General features: G+C 62.1%; 1 protein-coding gene across 7 annotated transcripts in view; it reads right to left on the bottom strand.

The window, feature by feature from the left end:
• ASPSCR1 (ASPSCR1 tether for SLC2A4, UBX domain containing) overlaps nt 1-18,162 on the bottom strand; it is a 32,736-nt gene extending 14,574 nt beyond the window's left edge. For 2 of the 7 annotated variants that reach the window (XR_005212878.1, XM_037810666.1), the window contains exons 1-7: nt 18,020-18,162; nt 17,310-17,365; nt 14,207-14,321; nt 11,572-11,672; nt 5,544-5,601; nt 4,260-4,333; nt 3,622-4,054 (exon numbers count right to left, since the gene is read on the bottom strand). Coding sequence is in view for 2 of the 7 variants with exons in the window: in XM_037810666.1 (XP_037666594.1) it covers nt 3,622-4,054; nt 4,260-4,333; nt 5,544-5,601; nt 11,572-11,672; nt 14,207-14,321; nt 17,310-17,365; nt 18,020-18,124 (942 nt within the window). In the remaining 5 variants the exon portion in view is untranslated. Of the gene's footprint in view, nt 1-2,253; nt 2,407-3,621; nt 4,055-4,259; nt 4,334-5,543; nt 5,602-11,571; nt 11,673-14,138; nt 14,322-17,309; nt 17,366-18,019 lie in introns of all 7 variants that reach the window. The other 5 variants (XR_005212875.1, XM_037810665.1, XR_005212876.1 and 2 more) reach the window with 4 other exon arrangements.
• Between the last annotated feature and the right edge of the window lie 2,048 nt (nt 18,163-20,210).

The raw sequence follows: 20,210 nt of genomic DNA, 5'->3' as shown, positions 1-20,210 counted from the left end.
AAACCCTCTCGACTAAGACCAACTGATTGTTGAAAAGGGTGCCAAGTCCACCCTCTTAAGTCCAAAGGAGAAAGAACAGTCTCTTCAACAAATGGTGCTGGGAAAACTAGAGAGCCACATGCTAAAGAATGAAATTGGAGCCCTAACTCACACCAAATACAAAAATTAACTCAAAATGGGTCAACAACCTAAATATAAGAACTAAAACCACAAAACTCTTCAAAGAAAATACAGGGAAAAATACTTAGGATCTTGTATTCGGTATGGATTATTGGATATGACACTAAAAGCACAAACGAGAAAAAAACAGATAAACTGGACTTCATCAAAATTTAACAACCCAAAGACAAGCAACCCAAGTAGAAAATAGGCAAAGCCTCCCCACCACGTGGGACCTGACTCCTAGGGGTGTAAATCTCTCTGGCAATGCTGGATATGACTCCCAGGGGTGAATCTGGACCCAACATCGTGGGATTGAGAACATCTTCTCGACCAAAAGGGGGAAGCAAAATGAAACAAAATAAAGCTTCATTGGCTGAGAGATTTCAAATGGAGTCGAGAGGTCACTCTGGTGGGCACTCTTATGCACTATATAGATATCCCTTTTTAGGTTTTAATGCATTGGAATAGCTAAAAGTAAATACCTGAAACTATCAAACTCCAACCCAGTAGCCTTGACTCTTGAAGACGACTGTATAACAATGTAGCTTACAAGGGGTGACAGTGTGATTGTGAAAACCTTGTGGATGGCACTCCCTTTATCCAGTGTATGGATGGATGAGTAGAAAAACGGGGACAAAAACTAAATGAAAAATAGGGTGGGGTGGGGGGATGATTTGGGTGTTTTTACTTTTATTTTTTATTCTTATTCTGTTTCTTTCTGGTGTAAGGAAAATGTTCAAAAATAGATTGGGGTGATGAATGTACAACTAGATGATGGTACTGTGAACAGCTGATTTGTACACCACGGATGATTGCATGGTATGTGAATATATCTCGATAAAACTGAATTTAATTAAAAAAATAAACAAACAAAAAAATTATTGTGAAAGGATCCACAGACACCACATTTCAAAAGTGACCCAAGGCATAAAAAAAGTTGAAAAGTACCGGCTTTGGCAGGAAGAGGATGGGGTGGGATAAAGAAGTGAAAAGAGGCTTTTTTCCCCATTTTATACCTTTGTGTAATGTTTGAGTTTTCTTACTAGTTATAAACATATTACCTTTGGAAAAAAAAAATGGGCAAAGGACTTGACTGGACTTTTCTCCAGAATAAATACACAAATGGCCAAAAAGCACATGAAAAAGATGCTCAACATCATTAGCGTCAGGGAAATGCAAATCAAAGCCACAATGAGATGCCGTTTCACACCCACTGGAGCGGCTGCTGTTAAAAATGGAAAATATTGAGTGCTGGATGTGGGGAAACAGGAGCCTCGTTCAGTGCCGGTGGTGATGCAGCCACCGGGAGACAGTTTGGCGGCTCCTCAGAAGTGAAGTACAGAACCACCGTGTCACCCCGCAATCCCGCCACCTGGTGCACACCCAAAAGGATTGAAGGCAGGGACCTGAACAGGCATTTGGCACACTCACAGTGCCATTATTCACAACTGCCAAAATGTGGAGGCAACCCGAGCGTGCACCGACAGATGAACAGCAGAATATCATTCAGCTACAAAAAGAAGGGAAGAGCGACAGCATGGCTGAGCCTTAAAGTGGAGTGAAAAAGGCCAGACGGAGAAGAACTAACATTGTGTGACTTCACCCATACGAGAAAAGCAAATTCACAGAGTCAGAAGCCAGAAAACAAGCTGCCAGGAGCTGGGTGGGGTGGGGTGGGGAAGGGGAGGGCAGTGCTGTCATGTTACACAGCCTCTGTCTGGGGTGACACAACAATTTAGTTAACAGGTGCCGACGAAGGTAGCATTACAACTGTGAATGTAACTAACACCACACCATTATACTCTTAAAGACCGTTAAAATATTAAGGTTCAAAAAGCCACATTTTTCCCATTATGCTTTTACTATCTATCAACAAAAACAACCACATCCTTCAGCTCTTAACAGCGCTTGGGGCCCAGATCCTCGTGAAAAGGCCGCAGGGCACACCTGCGAACCCCAAACGTCTGACTGGATACAGAATTCCACATGGTAACTCCCTCAACACCCACTCGCTCGGGGCATCCTGGTCAGTGCCCGTGGGTCCCGTGGCAGGAGCAGGTCCCTCGAGATGCAGCCGTTTAAGGTGCTCACCTCGCATTGGGGGAGAGACAAACCAGGCACGTCAACGTTCCTGCCTGAGGTTGCCTCTTCGTCTGCTGGGCTCTGGGTCGGCCGTCGGCCCTGACAGGTGTACACACTGACATGAGCTGGCCCCGGGCAGGAACGCTGCGTGGGCAGGAGGGCCTGTGGGCCGGAGAGTGATAGAGCCCGCTTGGCCGGGCCGGGGGGGCAAGGCCCACAGCCTTTGGGCTGGACCCAGAGGGAGATCTCACTGCAAGGATGCCAAGCCACACCGCAAGCTCCCAAAAAGTCGGTGGAAACTCTGCTCTGTGACTCATTGAAAACCCAACTGGAAAAAGTCCCAGGGATGCTTGAGTAGAAAATTCTCCACCAGCCTTGGGAGGGGGAGGCTGACCCTGAGGGTGCCCGGGCCACGCCCCTGCAGCCAAGCTGGGACCTAGGGGGGCTGGCCTGACCCCCAAGGATGCAATGGCCCAGGTGGTGGAGGGGAGACACACCTGGGGTGACTGGAGAGCCCACCCAGGCCACATGTGGTGGGGGATGGGCCACCTCCCATCCAGGGCCACCCCCTCACCTGCAAGCTGCCCAGAGTGGTGCGAGTGTGGGGACCCTCCCACACCAGGTCAGCACGGGGGCAGAGGGCAGGGGAGGGGGGACAGCAGGGGCCTAGGATGCAGATGCCCGGGCTGCAAGGACTGACAAGCCAGGAATCAGAGACGGGCCTGGGTGCAGAGACGACACGCCACTTGCCAAATGCACTGACCCCCGCACTTATGGGGCCACCACTGTGTGCAGCGCGTCAAGCCTCAACAGAGCCGACTGGAGAGGAAGAGGCCACACGTTGAACGGAGCCTAGAGCCAGACAAGCAGCCCGTGGACCCCGCCCGCCAAGCCACCACCGCACCCCTCCTCCCGGCAAACTCAACGGCAGCCGACAGGCGCTTCCACGGCTTTCAAACACACACGGTGGGCTTTCTGGGCGGCGAGCAGATTCTACCTCCGCTCAGCTTAGGGCAACGTTTGGGTTACTGTGTGCGTCCCCAACACCCACTGGCCACAAGAGGCCACCAGGCTGGACACCGGGCTCAAGGGTCAAGCTCCCACTGCCTTGCCCTTCACACCTGGGGCCGAGCTGGGACGGCCGGGCCCGCGGGAATGACCACATGCAGAAATCCTGTCCTGGAGGCGGGGGAGTTACCTGGGCACAGCTCCACTCTGAGACCCACAAGAGCCCAGACCACTGAGACAGAGGAAAACAGGAGCCCAGGGACCGGTCAGGCCCAGGTCCACAGGGCCTGGAGTCCTGTGGAGATGCCCCGGCTGCTGCTGTGTGGGGTCAGGAGAGAGGACATAGCCAAGGCCCAGGGGCCCCCTTACCGGCTCTGCTGCTTGTTGGGCCTCCTGGCCCGGCTTTGACTTCTTCGGCTTGGAGGGGCCTCCAGGGCTAGGGGATGTTAGCAATTTGGCTGAAGGTGACACCAGAGACCTCACAGGCTGTGAGGGGCCGCCCAGCCGCTGTCCTCCCCCTGAGAAAGGAACGAAGGGGGCAGGGGTGGCCCCCGCTGTGCCCGGCTCGGCGACTGTGTCCGCTGACTTGGGGCTGAGGCCATCTGCGCAGCTGGTCTCCACAGGGCCCGCGTCGGGCTGGGGGCTCAGGTCGCCCCCGCTGAGCCCACCAGAGCTCAGAGGCAGCTGAGCGTGGCCTGGTGTCTGGTTGGCAGAGACGGAGGGGACCGGGCTTCCCGGGGCCCTGCTCCCGGGCCCTGCGGGCTCCTGGCGGCCAGCGGCATTGCAGGGCTTCACGACAAACCTGGTGGGAGAGCCCAGGTGAGCGAGGCCTTCCCTGCGGCAACCGAACCGGACACAGGCCCTGTAAGCACCTCGCAGCCTCGGCTCTTCCGCCACCTTGCCATGGAGCCTGGAAGCAAGGCGCACCAGCTGGGCTGCGGCACACCCACCCAGGGAGACGTCCCCCACTGAGCAAGCCAGAGCGGCAGGAAGCTGCGCCCTCTGACCTGATGATGGCGCTGCCCCCGGTGACACCCAGCGACTGCAGCGTCGTCCTCTGTAAAGCGGCCTGGCCGGTCACCTGTGAAGAGGACAGGAGACGTGTGCCCTCACCTGGACGCTGAGACACGCCTGGGAAAAGCAGGCTTGGCCCTCGGGTGGCGGGCCCCCTGCCGCGGGGTCCAGGGCGAGGGGCGGGTGCCGGGGGAAGGGGCACAGCTCACTCCTGCTGGCCCCAGGGGTCACCCCACCCCAGGCCTTGAGGGGTGGGCCCACACGTCCCTCCCAGCCAACCGCGGCAGTGCGCCTGGGGCAGTGTGGAGGGACTGGTGGCTGCGGCAGAGAGGGAGGCTGGGAAAGGAGAGACAGACCCTGGGCTTCAGCGTTGTAAGACAAGGGCCCTGGAGCTGGCTGGGGCAGGGCTGAAAGCCAAGTCCTGGGCCCCGGAAGCCTCTGGCCTGCAGGGCGTGCTCACCCTCCTGAAGGGCAGGGCAGGCCAGCGGCACTCACTCCGCAGAGCTCTGAGATGGGGGATCCTGCCACCTGGGGCTGGCTGCGGGTCACATCCCCCCACGCTGCTCTCCTGGTCCGGGGTCACCACTCCTCCCGCCTGCACCCCCTCTGGCGTCCACCCTGCTGTGGGGGCCCGGGAAGCCTTAGAACCACGTCTTGGAGGCTGAGCTCGGGGAGGGCAGGGCCAGTCCCGGGGGTGCCCCGTCTGCCCAGCTCTCTCCCCTGGTGCCTTAAAGGAGGAGTGGGCCCCCTGAGGTCTGCTGCCCCCACCCTCGCCCACCCTCAGAGGCCAAGGCCAGCAGCGGGGGGGGGGGGGGGTCACCAGGTGGGCGTGGCTCCACGCAGGGCCAGGCAGGGACCCCCCAGGGACAGCGCCACCCGCAGAGGGCCTGCTGCCAGGCTGCGGACAAAGAGGCTGTGTGAGGCCGGCCGGCGGGGAGGGTCCCGCCCTGACAGGGGTGGGGGGCACCAGCCCGGCTGAGCGCCGCCCTCCGTTTTGAAAAAGATCAAAACACAGAGCAAAGCAAACATTTTTAAAATGAAACCACTTTTGTGACTGCTGGGCTCTAGGAGAAGCTGAGAAAACAAACGGGGCGCTGAGGGCGGCTTCTGGGCGGCCCGCGGTGGGAGCCAGGCCTCTGCTTCTTCCTTTGCCATAAAACGCGCCGCTTTCAAAGAGCCTAAGTCTCCCCGGTCGCTGCTTTGAAGGCAGCGCTGAGGAAGAGTGAATTTCCCAGGTTGGAAGGCGGCACTGGGCACGCCCGGGGCGGCTCACCTACCTCGTCCCGCATGTAAACGCAGGCCGGGGCCCCCTCCCGCAGCTGCTCCAGGCACTCCCTGGGGAGGGAAGGAAGGGCACAGGCTGGGCCGCTGGGCAGGGAAGGATGCGCCCCCCAGGCCCCAGCTGCCCGGCCACCCCGGGCACAAGCTCCGGGCACAAGCAGCTGAGGAGAGTGCGGACAAGGCCCCACGGCCGCCACAAAGATGCAGAGCCGGGGCCCGTGGCCTCCACGCCAAGCGGAGGACGGAGAAGCGCTGGCTGCTCATGCACGTGCACGGGGGAGCAAAGAGGGGCTGTGCGGGGTTGACGCGCAGCCACCCTCAAAAGGCTCCCGGACCCGCTCGGGAGACCGGCAGTCACAGCCCGAGAGGAGTCCCAGACTCCGGGGGCCCAGCTGGAGGGCTGAGGCCCAGGACAAACACCAGGGCTGGGGGCGCCCCGAGACCCCAGTGCGTCCTCACTGGGTGGCCTTGGCCCCTCTGTGCCTGGCCAGGGAAGGATGATGGAGCCTCGGGAGCCCAGGATGTCCCCAAAAGCTCCCAACTGCTCCCAAAGCCACTGTCACCAAAAACAAGTGAGCCCCGGGCAGCAGGGCTTCGAGTGGCCCGTGGCCCCAATGCTGTGCTCAGGAGACAGGGAACACCCCCAGGACAGAGGCTCTGGCCCCGAGCAGTGGCCCAGTCACCCTGGGGTCACTCCACCACGGACACAGACCCAGACCCTGGGATGGGGGACACAGGCACAGAGCAAAACGGGCAGGAAACAGCCACAGAAACAAGGAAGAGGCTGCGGGGAACCCCACGCCCTCTCTCTCCCCGTCACTTGGGAAACAGTATGCGTGCCAGATGCCGCCGCACAAAGTCACAAACGCACACACACACCCCACCTGAGCCTCCCTGGGGTGCCAGGTCCAAGCATGGAAGCCACAAACTGCCAACAGGAAGCAGAAAGCAGCAGCGCCTCTGGCTGCACGCGGGATGACACCTGGGCACCTGCCCCGTGTGATGCGTGGCCCCTTGGGAAGGGGTCTGGCCATCGAGGCTCCCACATGGCTGTGCTCCAATGCCCCGCAGCCTCTCCATGGGTCCCCCACATCTCCAGGAGCCAGGGCCCAGGCTGCCGAGGACCCCAGGTGCCCCCAGATCTGCCTCTGCACACCTGGACTCAGAGGACCCCCAGGAAGCCGCTCGCCGGGCGGAGACGCACAGGTGCAGGCAGCGCGCAGTGCTTCCACAGGTGCACTCACGTCAGACGCCACCTTGGCCGCGGGAGGCCAGTGAGGTCTGTCCCCGCTGAAGGCCACGAAGCCCCTCCCTTAGAGCCACTGGCCTTACGGACACTGACCCCCCCCACAAGGCCACCGTCCATACGCGGCGCCCACCCCACCCTCGGGGCTGGTTCCCGTAAGGCGCTGCTCGGGGCTGCGGGCAAGTCAGGCGTCTGCCACCCACAGACTCGTGTCATCTGTCCAGGTCTGGCCACGACGGGCCAGTGCAAACACAGGCAACAAGAAAACTCAGCAGCACAGCCACACCCCCGGCCAGAAAACCCACAAATCCCACAAAGGTGGCCCTCCAAGCCCACACAGCACACCACAGCTGCAACCCCAGGGGCCACCCCGACAGCCCAGCACATGTGGGGACAGAGCTGGGCGGGAGAGGAGCTCCGAGCAGGAAGTCCCAGCACCTGCACCTCCAGCCACCAGGGCTTTCCAGGGCTGGGCACACACCCAACCTGAGCGTGACTGTGGGCTGGTCCCGATCCCCAGGCGTAGTGACCCTCACAGGAGCCCCTCCCCGAGCACTACTCCACGGAAGCCCCTGGACACAGAACGGTCGGCATCACGGCCCTCAGGGGGTCCCAGACAGAGCAGCTTGCACAGCAGTGGGGTTTACCAACGTGACATTTCAAAACAGCCGCGCTGTTCGCGAGTGGACTTCAAGCAGAAAGCAGCGCAGGGAACGCTGCAGCAGGTGACAAAAGCGGGGTGGCCGGCCAGCCTGGCCTCCGGACCTCCACTCCACACAGGCTCTGTCCAGGCCTGAGCAGGGCCCTCCCCTGGAGGCCAGCATGGCCATCCACACCCAGCACCCGGCTCAGGGCCTCCCAGCCCAGGATTGCGTCGCCAGCAGACGGGCTCAGGGCAGAGCCAGGCTCCTCGCCAGCAGGCTGGGGCTGAGCGTGCCACCTGCCATGGACCTCATTCGACCCCTGCTCCGTGTCCAACTGACATGGCCTCCAAAAATGCTTGAGTCCGAACTTCTGGAGACAAAGCAAGAAGGATCTGCACCTCTGGGCCCAGCACTCCTGAGTCCAGAACTTACCCCAGGGAGTGTGGCGGGCATGGGCAGAGATCTCCTACTGCAGGCTCTGACCAGCCCAGAGCTAATGGTGACAGAGAAACCACACCCCGCAACGTCCTCACAAGCAGACGCAAGGAAGTTCTACGAGATGCTTACGACATACTCATGGGGTACGAGCCGCTCTGCACGACCTGACCCCCGTCTGCAAGGTGGAAGGGCTCAGGCATCTGTGCTGACACGCCCCGTGCTCCCCGACGGGGCTGTGCATGGCCCCCCAGCCACACCTGACCCCCTGCAGGAGCTGCCTCCCCACGTCCTCCTCCGTCCTGGAGGAAAACCAGGTTTTGCACAGTTCATCAGGGCAGCCAGTCCCAAGAGGCCTCTGCTGACCGTGCCAGGTGCCAGCTGAGCCCTCCCCAGAGGCAAGGGCAACGCCCGTTTTGCCAGTTCCCCGTCATCTCCAGCCTCAGTGGCGAGGGGCCACCCATGCCCGACTGCACAGGGCGCGCATTCCCACTGGGCAGCACTGACCAGACGGGCACTTCCTCCTGGACTCGGGCTCTTCTGCAGTTTCCACGCTCGCCCAGCCCGACACCCGTGGCTAACTGTCCTCACAAGGGCGCTCAGGCCCAGGTCAGAACCGGCAGGAGGCCCCACCGGGGTCTTCACGCTGCTGGGGCCGCTCCTCCCGGCTCACCCCTGGTCGTGGGGGGCATGTGCTCCGGCGCCCCAGAGGGTGAAGCGGCCAGGATGCTGCAGCGGGTGGCCCTGACGGCCAGGCCCAGCCCTGCAGTCACCCTGCGCCCCCCAGGGCCTGAGAAGGGTGGGTGGTCCCGGGGGACCCCCCCCCCCCGGACACGGGACCCACGTGCCCTCGCCCCGGGCTGGTCCCTGCGCTGTGGGGGTTAGGGTTAGGGTTAGGAGCTCCCTGAGACGGCGGGGGTGGGGGGAGCTTCACGTCTACAAACACTGTTCTTTCCTCACCTTTCGATGAGACTTTGACGGAAGAGAATTCGGGACAGTTTTAACATCGGTTCCTCTACCACTGGCGCTGGGAGCCACCAGGACTGGCTTCGGCCCACGAATGAGGTCAGCGTGGCAGTGGCCGTCCCAAGACGAGCACGCCAGGCAGGCCGTGGCCAGGACGGGGGGCCGCAGCCCAGAGGACAGGTTGCCGACAGAGGCACTGCAGAGGCAGCGCACAGGCCCCAGGGCTGCCGGGCAGGGCGACGACACACCATCCAGCGAGGCCTCCGCACCTGCTACGGAAGCTCCCAGGGCCCAGGAATCCTTTCTCCGCATGCCCCTTTGCAATCGTGCCCGCTCTTCCTTCAGGAACTTTCTCTCAGCTTCTACATGCCAGGTGGGCTTCAGCACAGTTTGGAGGCTGAAGTCCAGCATGCAGGGCGGGAGGGGGTCTGTCCCCCCAAGTCTGGAGTGTCTGGCACCCCTCTCCTTGCACTGGCCCCTCTGGGCCCACTGGCTCCCAGCTTCCACCCCACATCCACTTCCCAGCCTCAAGGAGCCTCAGTCACATGCCTCGAGGCCCACGCTGCCCGGGGAGGCTCAGCCACAGACGGGCTTCTGCATGAGCCCCTCTTGGCCAAGTCACGTCTTCACAGCCATGTTTAAGGACAATTAGCTCCCAAGGATCACAGTCTGAGGCAGAATGTGTCCTTGGGGGGCATGACCCAACCCCAGCACTCTCCTCCTTCTCTGAGAGCTTTTCTCCACCTGCTCCCCAACACGGCTGCGGCCTCTCTCTGTCACGTCCAAGGCCCTTGGCTGTCTGCTCCTGTCAGGCCTGAGCCCCACGCCCTGGAGGAGCCCCATGTCCCCACATCAGGGGCAGGACAGACTAGCAGCCTCGACCAGGCAGCACCCCCAGTCCAGGGGGCCCCCAGCTTCAGCCTCCCTAGAGAGCAGCCTCCAGACCAGCAGCACGGGCCAGGGGGGCCAGGGCCTGCTGCCGCTTAGCACCTTGTCACCCCCCCAGGAATGCTGACACCTCCGTACCAGAGCCTTCTATGGGCCGTGAGGCATGACCAGGTGGATCTCAGCTCCACCGAGCACCTGCCCAGCCCCCATGCAGATCCCTTGGAAGCAGACACCCATGGGCGCCATCCTGGGCCCCCCCACCCCTCACCAGGGTGCCTCGCTCTCCTCCTCCCCATCCCAGCAAAGGCGACACCATTCCCACTCCATGCCTAGGCCCGGCCCGGAGCTCTGGAGCCCCCCTCTGCTCACCCTGACACTCCACCGTTGGCCCGTCCCATGGGCTCTGGAAGCTGTCACTTCCCAGCCCGCTGCAGTCGGCTCCCGTCGGGGTTCCTGCTCCACAGCCGGCAGAAAACCCCAGGCCCAGACCCAGGCCCCCGGCCTGCCAGTCCAGATGCCCCCTGCTCCTGCCCCAGCACCCTGAGCAGACGCACCCCTCTGCATTCACTGTGACCGGAGTTTATCTCACGGCTCTGTCCCCCGGCCAGCAACCCACTTCGAAAGCCATTCTCCGGGGCCAGGACTTGGCTCCCTGCCACATCCCCGCCCAGCACCACGCCCGGCAACCCAAGCACAGCCAAGGCCCCACGTGCCTTCCACAGGGCGCTGCTGCAGCTGGGAAGGTGGGCCACAGGCCACTCAGCTCTGCCCACCCCTCCAGGGCCCCGCATCTGAGAGTGAGGGACCATGGCCCCTCCTGACGCCAGCACCGAGGCGGAGAGCACAGGCCAGGAGAGCACCGAGACCGGCTGCGGCATGCTCCCACCTGGCCTGGAGAACAGACCCTGGGCACGTGCCAGCACGTGGGACACGGGTGGGGGGTGCCAAAGCTGCCCTATCGAGAGAGCTCCCCAAGGCAGGGGCTCAGACAGCTGAGGCACCTGGAGCCACAGCTCAGCCCCACGCCACGCTGGCCGGCGAACAGGCAAGCAGAGGCTTTTCCTCTCTGGGTGGCCTGAGCCTTCCGGACCCTTCGGCAAGACCAACAGAGCTCAGCACGGAGCCACCCCACAGGTGCCCAAGGCAGAGCTAGGTCCGCTGAGCACACAAGCTGTGGGAACTCGGCACAGCCTCACGTCACCCAGGTGCCTCGTGGGGACACAGAGGCCAAAGAAGTCAAATTACTGGTCCCTGGCACATGTGGGAGAACCCTCCCAAAGTCCCTCCATCCTGCCGACGGACACCCCTGCAAGGGGAGAAGGGTGCCCACCCCACAGCGAAGGCCAGCACAGGCGGGCAGTGTCTTGACACATGCCAGCTGTCGTTAAGACGTTCCTCGTACCCACAAATCACTCTCGCTAGAAGGAGCTTCACCCGTGCAGGGCTCGTCAGCGGAGAACTCGCTGCGGCCTGTCTATCCTCGACAAAGATCCCCAAACTACGAAGCCCCTGAGAGGAAACACAAGCCGGGACGGCGCCCCAGGCCCTCGCTGCCCTACACGCAGCTCATGTGCCTCGGCTCAGGTTCCCTGCGGAGGACAGAAGCACGTCCTGGCTCTTCCAGGGAGCCAGCCAGGAAAGCCTGTGAGTGTCGGAAGCACTCAGCAGACTTGTCCCTGCAGGCACCGGCTGCCAATCCAGTGCCCCTGGTGCCTTGTGGCCCAACAGACTGTGCCTCCAGCCACACACAGAGCCCCGGGTTCCAGCCCGACCACAGTGGCATCCCAGCCAAAGCCAGCAGTGCCCCGCCCGCTCGCCAACGCCCACCTGCTCAGGTACGCTCACCTGGTCTGTGCAAAGTGGCTGAGAAGCTCCCAGAGCGTCTGGCCCGAACAGAAGGTATCTTGCAACCTGGAGCCATCATCCAGCTGCAAAGCAATCCGGACCTGGAGAGACAAGAACAGACAGAGCTCACTGGCAAGAGAAGCAGCTGTCCTCTCCCGGCCCACGTCTGGGGGCCGAGCCACAAAGCTACAGCCCGATTCTCGGGGCGCAGTCAGGAAGGTATGCACCCCATCCAGGCCGTCTGGGACCTCGTGCGCGCTCAGGAGAGACTGAGGCCCAGGGACTGTCAGGGGGCCTTGTGGCCATCGCGGAGCAGCATCGGGGAGGCTTCTCAGGTTCAGCGACAGGGAAACTGTTACGAGGGGAGGACATGCCGCAGCCCACCCCCTCTCGAGCAGCCCACACACCCCTGAAGGGTAAAGGCCCAGACGAGGCTGCTCGGGCCCCTCCACGGGCCCCGACTCCCCATGTGGACACAGCACCCAGCCCTGGGGGCCCGCAGCACCGTGGGGGCCAGGGAACTCCCGTCGGGGACAGGCCTGCTGCTTGAAGACCCCACCCAGCCCCACCAGCACGGGGCGCCCCATGGCCCATTCGACCCTGCACAGTCCTCTAAAACTGCCCCCAAGATGGACGCTCAGGGTTCCTGGCCCAGACTCGGGAGGTGCACAGTCCGCGAGGACCAGGAGTCACCCAGGGTCACTGAGGGCAGGAACTGACTGCCCCTGCGAGGTGGCCTGCAAAGAGCCAACCACAGGCAGGGAGGCTGTGGGGACCAGGAGCAGAGAGGGATGCTGGCAGCGGGTGTCCCTGCGTGTGAGGCCGGCCCGCCGGGACCCCCCCCCAGCACAGGACAGAGCCCGAGCCCCTCCGCAGCAATGCTCTCCTGGTGGGCGGAGGACGGCGGAAGTGGTGGGTGCAGCACCCGAGACGCTGCCATGAGAGACGCGGCCACTCCCGCCTCGTCCCTTCTGGAGGGCTCGCTTGGGGATGGCTGTTGGGTGGTGGGGACACTCGCGCTGCCCTGGGGAGGGGTCTGCATGGACAGGAGCTGAGGCAGCCTCCTGAGGGGCCCCGACCCCCACCCCCAGCCAAGCCACTCCCAGATTCAGGACCCACAGATTCTGTGCGAGACGATGAACGTTTGTGGTGTCTTAAGCAGCCAATTTTGGGGGTAATTTGCTACCGACAATAAACAATTAACACATTGTTTTCTGGATTTTCCCCATAAACTCATAGATCTATTTTTAGTGATTATGCCCCTAAGCACACCACAGGGGCACGAGTCCATAACCCTCAAGGAAGGAAATTCTCTCCGTGCCCCGTTCCTCCAGGGAACACCAGCCAGGCCACGCTCTGTGCCAGGCCCTCCCCAGCCCCCATGCCCAGGTCTCACATCCAACTCTTTGGCAGCAGCCAGTCCTGGCACTTCAGCCTCACAGCTTTCTTCCAGGGAACACTTACAATAAACCCCAACAATCCCGACACCCAGAACAAAGGAGGATTTGCTCTGGGAGAAAGTGTGACAGATTCTCCCGAACAATCCCCTCCCGGCAGGCTGAGGCCCCCGAGAGAAGCCACGGTTCCTGCCACATGGCAGTTTGAGAACCAGTCAAAACAGAAAAAGCTGGGTGCTAAAAGCCAGACATGGCAGAGCCACCCCTGGCCCCACCAAGGGCTCTGGGGAGCTCGCGGATGCCCCGGGCCCGGGCCTGCCTCTTCCACAGGGGATGGCATCACTCTCCCTGCTGGGTAGCCAGAACACACAACAGCAGACACAAGGGACCAGCTGGGGTGCACAAGGGGACGGACTCCACCCAGTCACCCCTCCCAGGGGCCGCAGTCGGGGGGCCTGGGCCCGGCATCCTCTGAGAACTGAAGGGCTGTGCCACGGCCTCAGGGCTAAGCTCCCAGCCAGCCCAGGACCAAAAGCCCCAACCAGGAGGGAGCCCCAGACACCTCCTAAAAGGTTCAGAACGAAGCTCCCACGACTAAAGAAGAAGAAAGAAAGAGCAACTAAGAGGATAGTGACGACTAAATGCAATACGTGGTCCTGCATGGGATCCGGCAAGGGAGGAAGAAAGGCTCAAAGGGATCGTACTGGGCATGTGAAAAAACTGACACAGACCGTAAGCTCAGGCCAAGGTCAAGCTGCTTGGACTTGATAACTGCACCTGCAGTGGTTACACAAGTAGACATCCTCGGTCTTAGGAAACGGACCCGGCAGGACTCAGTGTTCAAGGAGCAGAAGTACACAACTTACCCTCAGGGGTTCAGAAAACGGACTGATAGATAAGTGGGTAGACAGAGGCATGGATGTGACAAATGTGGCAAAATGTTAAAATTGGTGGATCCAGGCATTGCGGGTAGGGATGTGCGGGCTCTCTGTACAGGTTTGTACTATTTTTCTAACTATCCTGTAAATTTGAAAGTACTTCAAAATTAAAAACGTAAAGAAAAAATCCAGAATAAAGCCTTAGCCTCCTTCCTAGCAGGTAACTGGTGAGGGAGGCGAGCAGGCTGGGCCCTCAGCCCCTCCCAGCCCCCCGGCCCCACCATCTGCTCACCTGATCAACGTCCCAGGGGCCAAGGGCCCGGTGAAGGCGCTGGGAGAGCCCGGCCCAGAGCCACCTACCCTGTTCTCGGGCCCCTCGCGAGCCCGGGAGGCAGGCACCATCTCCAGCTTGGCGTTCTTGGGCAGGTTGGCAAACCTCCACTGCAGAGAGAGGTCCAGCACAGTCCTCTGAAACCTGCAGGGCAGACACAGCCTTCAGCCAGCGTGCAGGCTGGGGCAAGCTATCGGGGTGCACATCCACCCAGCCGCTCCTGCCCACTGGTCACCACCAAGGCTGCGGGGAGACGAGGTGGGCAAGAGGGCGGGGAAGCCCAACGCAGTCTCAGGCTGGGCGAGGGGCTGCCCGGGCGAGAGACTGCTCCGGGGGACATGCCGACAGGCCCAAGCACGACCTGGATAACAGAGAGCACACGAAGCCAAGCCGGCTCCAAACCTGGGTCCCCATGCACCAAGGCTAGGCCCCGGGGGCAGCCGCTGCCTGCCCCCTCTCCTGCTCCTGCCAGTGCCCCAAAGACAAGCAGCAGGGGGCCAAGGGCCAGGGTGCCGGCCCTGCAACGGCCCACCCTGTGGTCCCGCCAGCGGCCAGCAGCAAAGGCCGCGACCCACAGGCGGACGCGCACTGCTCTCTCTGGCCTCATCTGCTCCCAGCGTCCCCAAGGACCCGAGAAGGGCCCAGGGTCTCCCCACCAAGAGGCCAGGCCGGCCTGGGCCCTCAGAGGAAGGGAGCAGCGGGCAGGGAGGATCAGGAAGCCCCTGGGCTGAAGGGGAGGTGCGTTTCAGAAACGACTAGGGGACGAAGAGACCTGAAGAGTGGAGAAGGGAGAGAGGAGCGGGCTGGGGATAGGGCAGCCAGAGGGCCGCAAGGGCCACAGCACGGCCCAGACACGCCAGGGCAGCCCCTGCTCTTTCTTGACGGCCCTTATTCCGGAGAGCCCAGCCAGGCTTGCTCAGCACTGCTTCACAGGCCAGAAGCTCCGCTGCAAAGCACCCGCAGCCGGCCCAGGCCACAAGAAGGCAGGGCTGGGGCACAGTGCGTGGCTCCCGACATCCAGCCCAGGCCCCACACAGGCCACGGGCTGACGAGGACTCAACGCCTGCTCCCAAAGGAGCAGGGACAAGGGGGCAGTAGGTGATGAGGCCCAGGTGCTGTCCAGCTCGGGGGGCCGGTCTCCGAGCACAGGGGGGCTGCACCCACCCCAGCGCCTTCCCAACCCCGGCCTCGCCCTTCTGACTCCCCAAGTGCCCAGGAACCCCACGGGAACAACGAGAACTGCAGCCGCTCATCCGAGGGGCCCCTCGGGTCTGAGGAAAACCTCCTGCCAGTAGCTCCCGAGGAGCCGTGGCCCAAATGGGCCCTGGCAGGACCCACGAGAACTCACTCTGCAGCTCAAAGTCAGGCACTGAGCTCTGCTTCTCATAAAAGCTTAGAGAACAGCTACAAAGCTGGGGAGAGAAGAGTGAAACCTGGATACGTACAAAGTGGTCGGCCTGACAGCACAGGGGCCAAGACACTGCTGGAAACAGCGAACAGTTTCCAACAGTGTGAACAGACCCTACAGAGACTTGAGACACAGGCGATCGCGACTCCAGTCGTCAACAATGACTGGAAACGGCGATGCTGGAAGTGCCGCAAAATAACACACGTCTAGCGGAGGGCGAGCGAGTGGACGACGCCAAAGTCTCCCTGACACCAGGCTGGGGCCCTGCCATGCGGGGAGGCCCACTGACCCACCACACTGCCTTCCTTGACAGCAGCCACAAACTTCAAACAAATTACACAGTGGACAAATGGGAGATGCAAGAAAACCTGCAGCAGTGTTGCAAGACACCTAATTCAAACTTACACTCATCGGTCCAATGACGCGCCCCTTCGTGAGGACCTGGCCGGTCAAAGGAAAGAGGCAGGCAGGTACTCGGGGCTGCGTGACCCTGCCCGGCACAGCTCCGAGACTCGAGAACCTGCCAGGGGACCCCAACAAGGGACTTGATGGCCAGGACGGGGGGGGGGGGGGGGTGGAGACCAGATGCCCCAACGGATGCTTCCCAAGAAACTCCTCTGTGGGGAGACCCTGCTGCGCAGGCAGCGCCCCTCACTGCCCCCCAACATTAGAGCCACACTGCTGGGAAGACACTGCTTTCAGAGAGAAAGCGCTGCACGTGGGATAAAAGCCCCAAGCACTGTGGCGTTTCAGGGAGTCAACCCCATCGGTGGGATTTCCTTCCTTTTCTCCATGACCAGCTCTTCATCCTCAGAGTCCTGCCAGGAACGTGTCACTCAAATGCGCTGGAGACTCTGGGGGGATGAATGGCTGTCTGCAAAGAGTGATGCCCACATCCTAAGACTGGGGCTTGTAAGTGTGACTTTATTTGGAAAAACGGTCCCTGCAGGTGCAGTTACCCAAGGCTCCCGAGACGAGCTCGTCCTGGGTTATCTGCATGGGCCCTAAATCCCATCTCAGGCATCCACACATGGCAGAGGCACAGAGAGAAGAGGAGGAGCCACTGGGAACTGACAGAGGCAGGGAGGACACCCCCTGGCGCCTCCAGAGGGAGTGTGGCCCCGCAGACACCTTGATTCCAGACTCCTGGCCTCCAGAACTGTGAGAGCACACTTCTGGTGTTGGAAGCCCCCAGCTTATAGTCATTTGTTACAACCACCCCTGGGGAGCAAACTTGTACAGCTTCTACCAAGTTCAGGATGAAACCCAAACTCACCGTGGGGGCCACAAGGCCTTGCCTCCCTGTCTTCCTCCGACCCCATGGGTCTCACCCCCTTCCCAGACCCACCTGCAATTTCCAGGCCTCCTCCGCAGAGGCCTTCCCTGACAACGTGGTCCAAAGTACTCACGCACCCACAGCAGCTGCCACCTCGGGTCCTCGTACCTCGAGAACGCTCCATTTGAGAATGTGTTCTCTGTACCCCCTAAGAGGATAGAAAACAGCTCTCTCTTTCTAACCACTAAACCCCCAGGGCCTGGCACCTCGACTGGCATAACAGATCCTCAACAAATACAATAAAGAAATTGAGCAAGTGAAAAGCAGCCTGAGGCATAACCATGATTCTCCTGAAAGCCTGAGCCCCGGGGCCCTGCCATGCCAGAGCCGGTACATTCAAGAGCTGCACAGTGTGGACATCGCAGGCCGAGGGCTGGGGCAGACTCACTTCAGATCGTATTCACTGGGGTCAAAGTCCTGCCGCCGGCACGTGTCCTCCAGAACCTAGGAGCGAGATGAGAGGGCTGTGAGCCACTGCGGCTGGCCAGTTCTCTTGGTTCAGAGGCCCGGAGCCACTGAGGCCAGCCACGGGTGCAGACTCCATTCCTGCATGAGCCGGTTGGCTCTGCCCCCACAAAACCCAGTACCAGGCCAGGCCGCAGACCATCCACTAAGCAGCACCACGGCCTCACCCGCAGATCTGTTCACTCCTGCTCTCCCCTCCCTGGCTATGGCTTCCTAACCTCCCGCCTTGTCACAGCTCTGCTGTGGTCCCCTGCCGCCCTCTGCCAACAGCCTGTCACCACAGACACGTTCCCTCTGCACCCTCGGGGATACCCGCCCACCTATAAACTCCCACCAAACGCAGAGGAAAGGTCGCTGTCCGGCTTTCAGCTACTGTTCCCCCACTGCCGGCAGCTGCCCCCTCTTCTCCACACAGAGCTCCGATATACCCCCTTATTTTTTTATTTAATTTAACAAAACTGCTCCAGAAGCTGATCTGAGTGACAGTGCAGACTGAGGCTCGTCGCGGCAGCTTCCGGGTGCGCGGGCCAGCACGTCGGGCCCGGGGCCGCGCGGACGGGCGCCGGGAAGGGGCCTGGGAGGCCGGGGATCGGCCGCGCGCCAGGACCCGGGTTGGGGTGACGGGAGGCGCACCTGCAGCAGCACGGTGCTCGGCGTCACCTTCACCGTGTGGCGCCTGCCGTTGGGGGCCAGCACCGACACCGCGGAGCCGCCGCCGCCGCCGCCGGGGGCCGCCATCTTCCGCTCACGTGACCCGCGCCGCTCAAACAACTTTCCCCGCGGGAGCCGGACGCGCAGCCGCGCACTCGGGGGCGGGGCCTGAGCGCACTTCCGGGGCCAGCGCCCAGGCCCCGCCCCTTGCCCCGCCCCCTGCCGCGGCCGCGGGGCCCGGAGCTCCTCTGCGCGGCCCCGACGGCGCGGCCCGGCCTCGGCCCCGGGAGCGCGTACAGGCCCGACGGGCGCCTGTGGGCCTCGCGCCTCGCGTCGCCCCAAGGCCTCAGGCCTTCCTCCCCTGGCCGAGCCGGCCCGTCGGTCACCCCCAAACCTGCCTGGGGCCGGGCTGGCCTCAGCCGTCGTCGCTGGCGACCCTCCCTGCCTCGCCCGCCTGAGCACCCGGTCGCTGCTCCCCTCCCGCCTGGACGAGTGGGCCAGCGCCGTCCGTGGGAGGACCCCAGACAGGGGCAGTCGGCCTCCGCCCCACCCGCAGCCGAGCCGGCGGCAGGGCTCTCCATCGAGAGCGCCACGACTTTAAAAATGATAATGTGGGTCGCTGTCTCCCCAAACCACTGTATAGCCCAAATGCTGCACCTGGCTGCGCGAGGCCGCCCCGAGTGCGCTCCAGGGACCCTCCACCGCCGGGGCGCCCCCCACCCCGCCACGAGGCCCCTTCCAGCTCACGCCCCGCCCGGCTCCCAGGCACTCGCCGCCTGTGCAGACCCCACGGGCGGCTCCACCTTCACCCACAGACATTCTCGGGATCAGACCCTCAGGTCTGGGCTTCCAGGCGAGACAATAAATTCTCACCTGCCGGCCGCCCTCACCCCAGAGACACCCACACGCCGCAGGGGAGGTAGACGGGGCTCAACGGTTTCCTCCAAATCCGCGTGCACCTGGACCCTGCGGGTGTGGCCTTACTTGGAAACAGGGTTTCTGCAGATGGAGTTCAAGATGAGGCCACACCCGAGCAGGAGGGAATCGAGACACAGACACCTGGGAGGAGGCCGCGGGAAGCCGGGGGAGGCAGGAAGGAGCGCGGCCGTGCCCAGCCCTGGACGTTGGCGTCTGACCCCAGGCCTGCGGGAGAATGCGTCTCTGTTGCTCTAAGATCCCCAGTCCCGGGGCCTTTGGGCCGGCAGCCCTGGAAACGAAGTCGGGGGCACTGCGGAGTTGGAGGCAGCGAGGAAGCGCCCAGTGTGCGGCGAGGGCCCTGGCGGCAGCTCGTGTCAGCCCCTACCAACCGGGGCGCTCCGCACCGACCGGCCTCCAGGAGCCCCCACAGCCAGTGAGGCTTGGTGCCATGCATGGCAAAATACTTACTGAAATAAATTTACTTTGGAAGGAGTCCCTCTCAGTCACACTTCCATTCTGGATAAATGAGGGTACTGTATACAGATTATAAAGGAGTGATGAAAATAAAAGCCACCTAAAACTCCCTCCACAAAATAGCACAGGAAGTGGAACGGAATTCTCCGGGGTCTCTCAGAATTCCGAGTGGCATACTTAAGTGAGCAAGAAACCAACGATATCCTCATGGTTTCCCCTTTCAGCTCAAGATTAGCAGGTCTGGTGCCCACCAGGCCTCCTGCTGGCCTCCCCTTAAGCTCCAGGAGCCCCACAATCCCACCGCCCTGCAGCCCCCTGCATCCAGGCACGCTCATGGAGGCCCCCCACGACCGTGACCCCTCCTTACGCCTGCCCTCCTCACACAACCCCTGAGGTGCTCGCTTGTCTGTGTGCACTGACCACGCGCTCACTCGTCTGTGGTTCCAGCCTGGTGAGGAAGAGCACGCAGTGGACGTTCATGGAAGGCGGGGAGGGAGGGACAAAGAACCCGTGGGCAGCAGAGCCATTGGCTTGGGGCCGGCCACCCCGTTCTGGACGACCTTGGAGGCACTCTGGCCGCTCCAGGCCTGGCCTTGGAGGAGCCATGGGGTCTTCCACCACACACCCCCTGCCCAGGGCCTGGGGTCAAGGCCGCCTTTGCCAGGCTGAGAAAACCCCACTGACCTGCACCTTCTTTGCCGCCATCTTGCTCAGTCCATGCCCGCTCACTTGGGTCTCATCGTGTGGCTGTAGGCAGGGCACGGCTGGGTCCTGAGCAGAC

The sequence above is a fragment of the Choloepus didactylus genome, chromosome 18 (assembly GCF_015220235.1).
Source record: "Choloepus didactylus isolate mChoDid1 chromosome 18, mChoDid1.pri, whole genome shotgun sequence".
Taxonomy (NCBI): domain Eukaryota; kingdom Metazoa; phylum Chordata; class Mammalia; order Pilosa; family Megalonychidae; genus Choloepus; species Choloepus didactylus.
The sequence above is the reverse complement of the archived record's forward strand: the minus strand, read 5'-3'. Positions and strand labels throughout refer to the sequence as shown.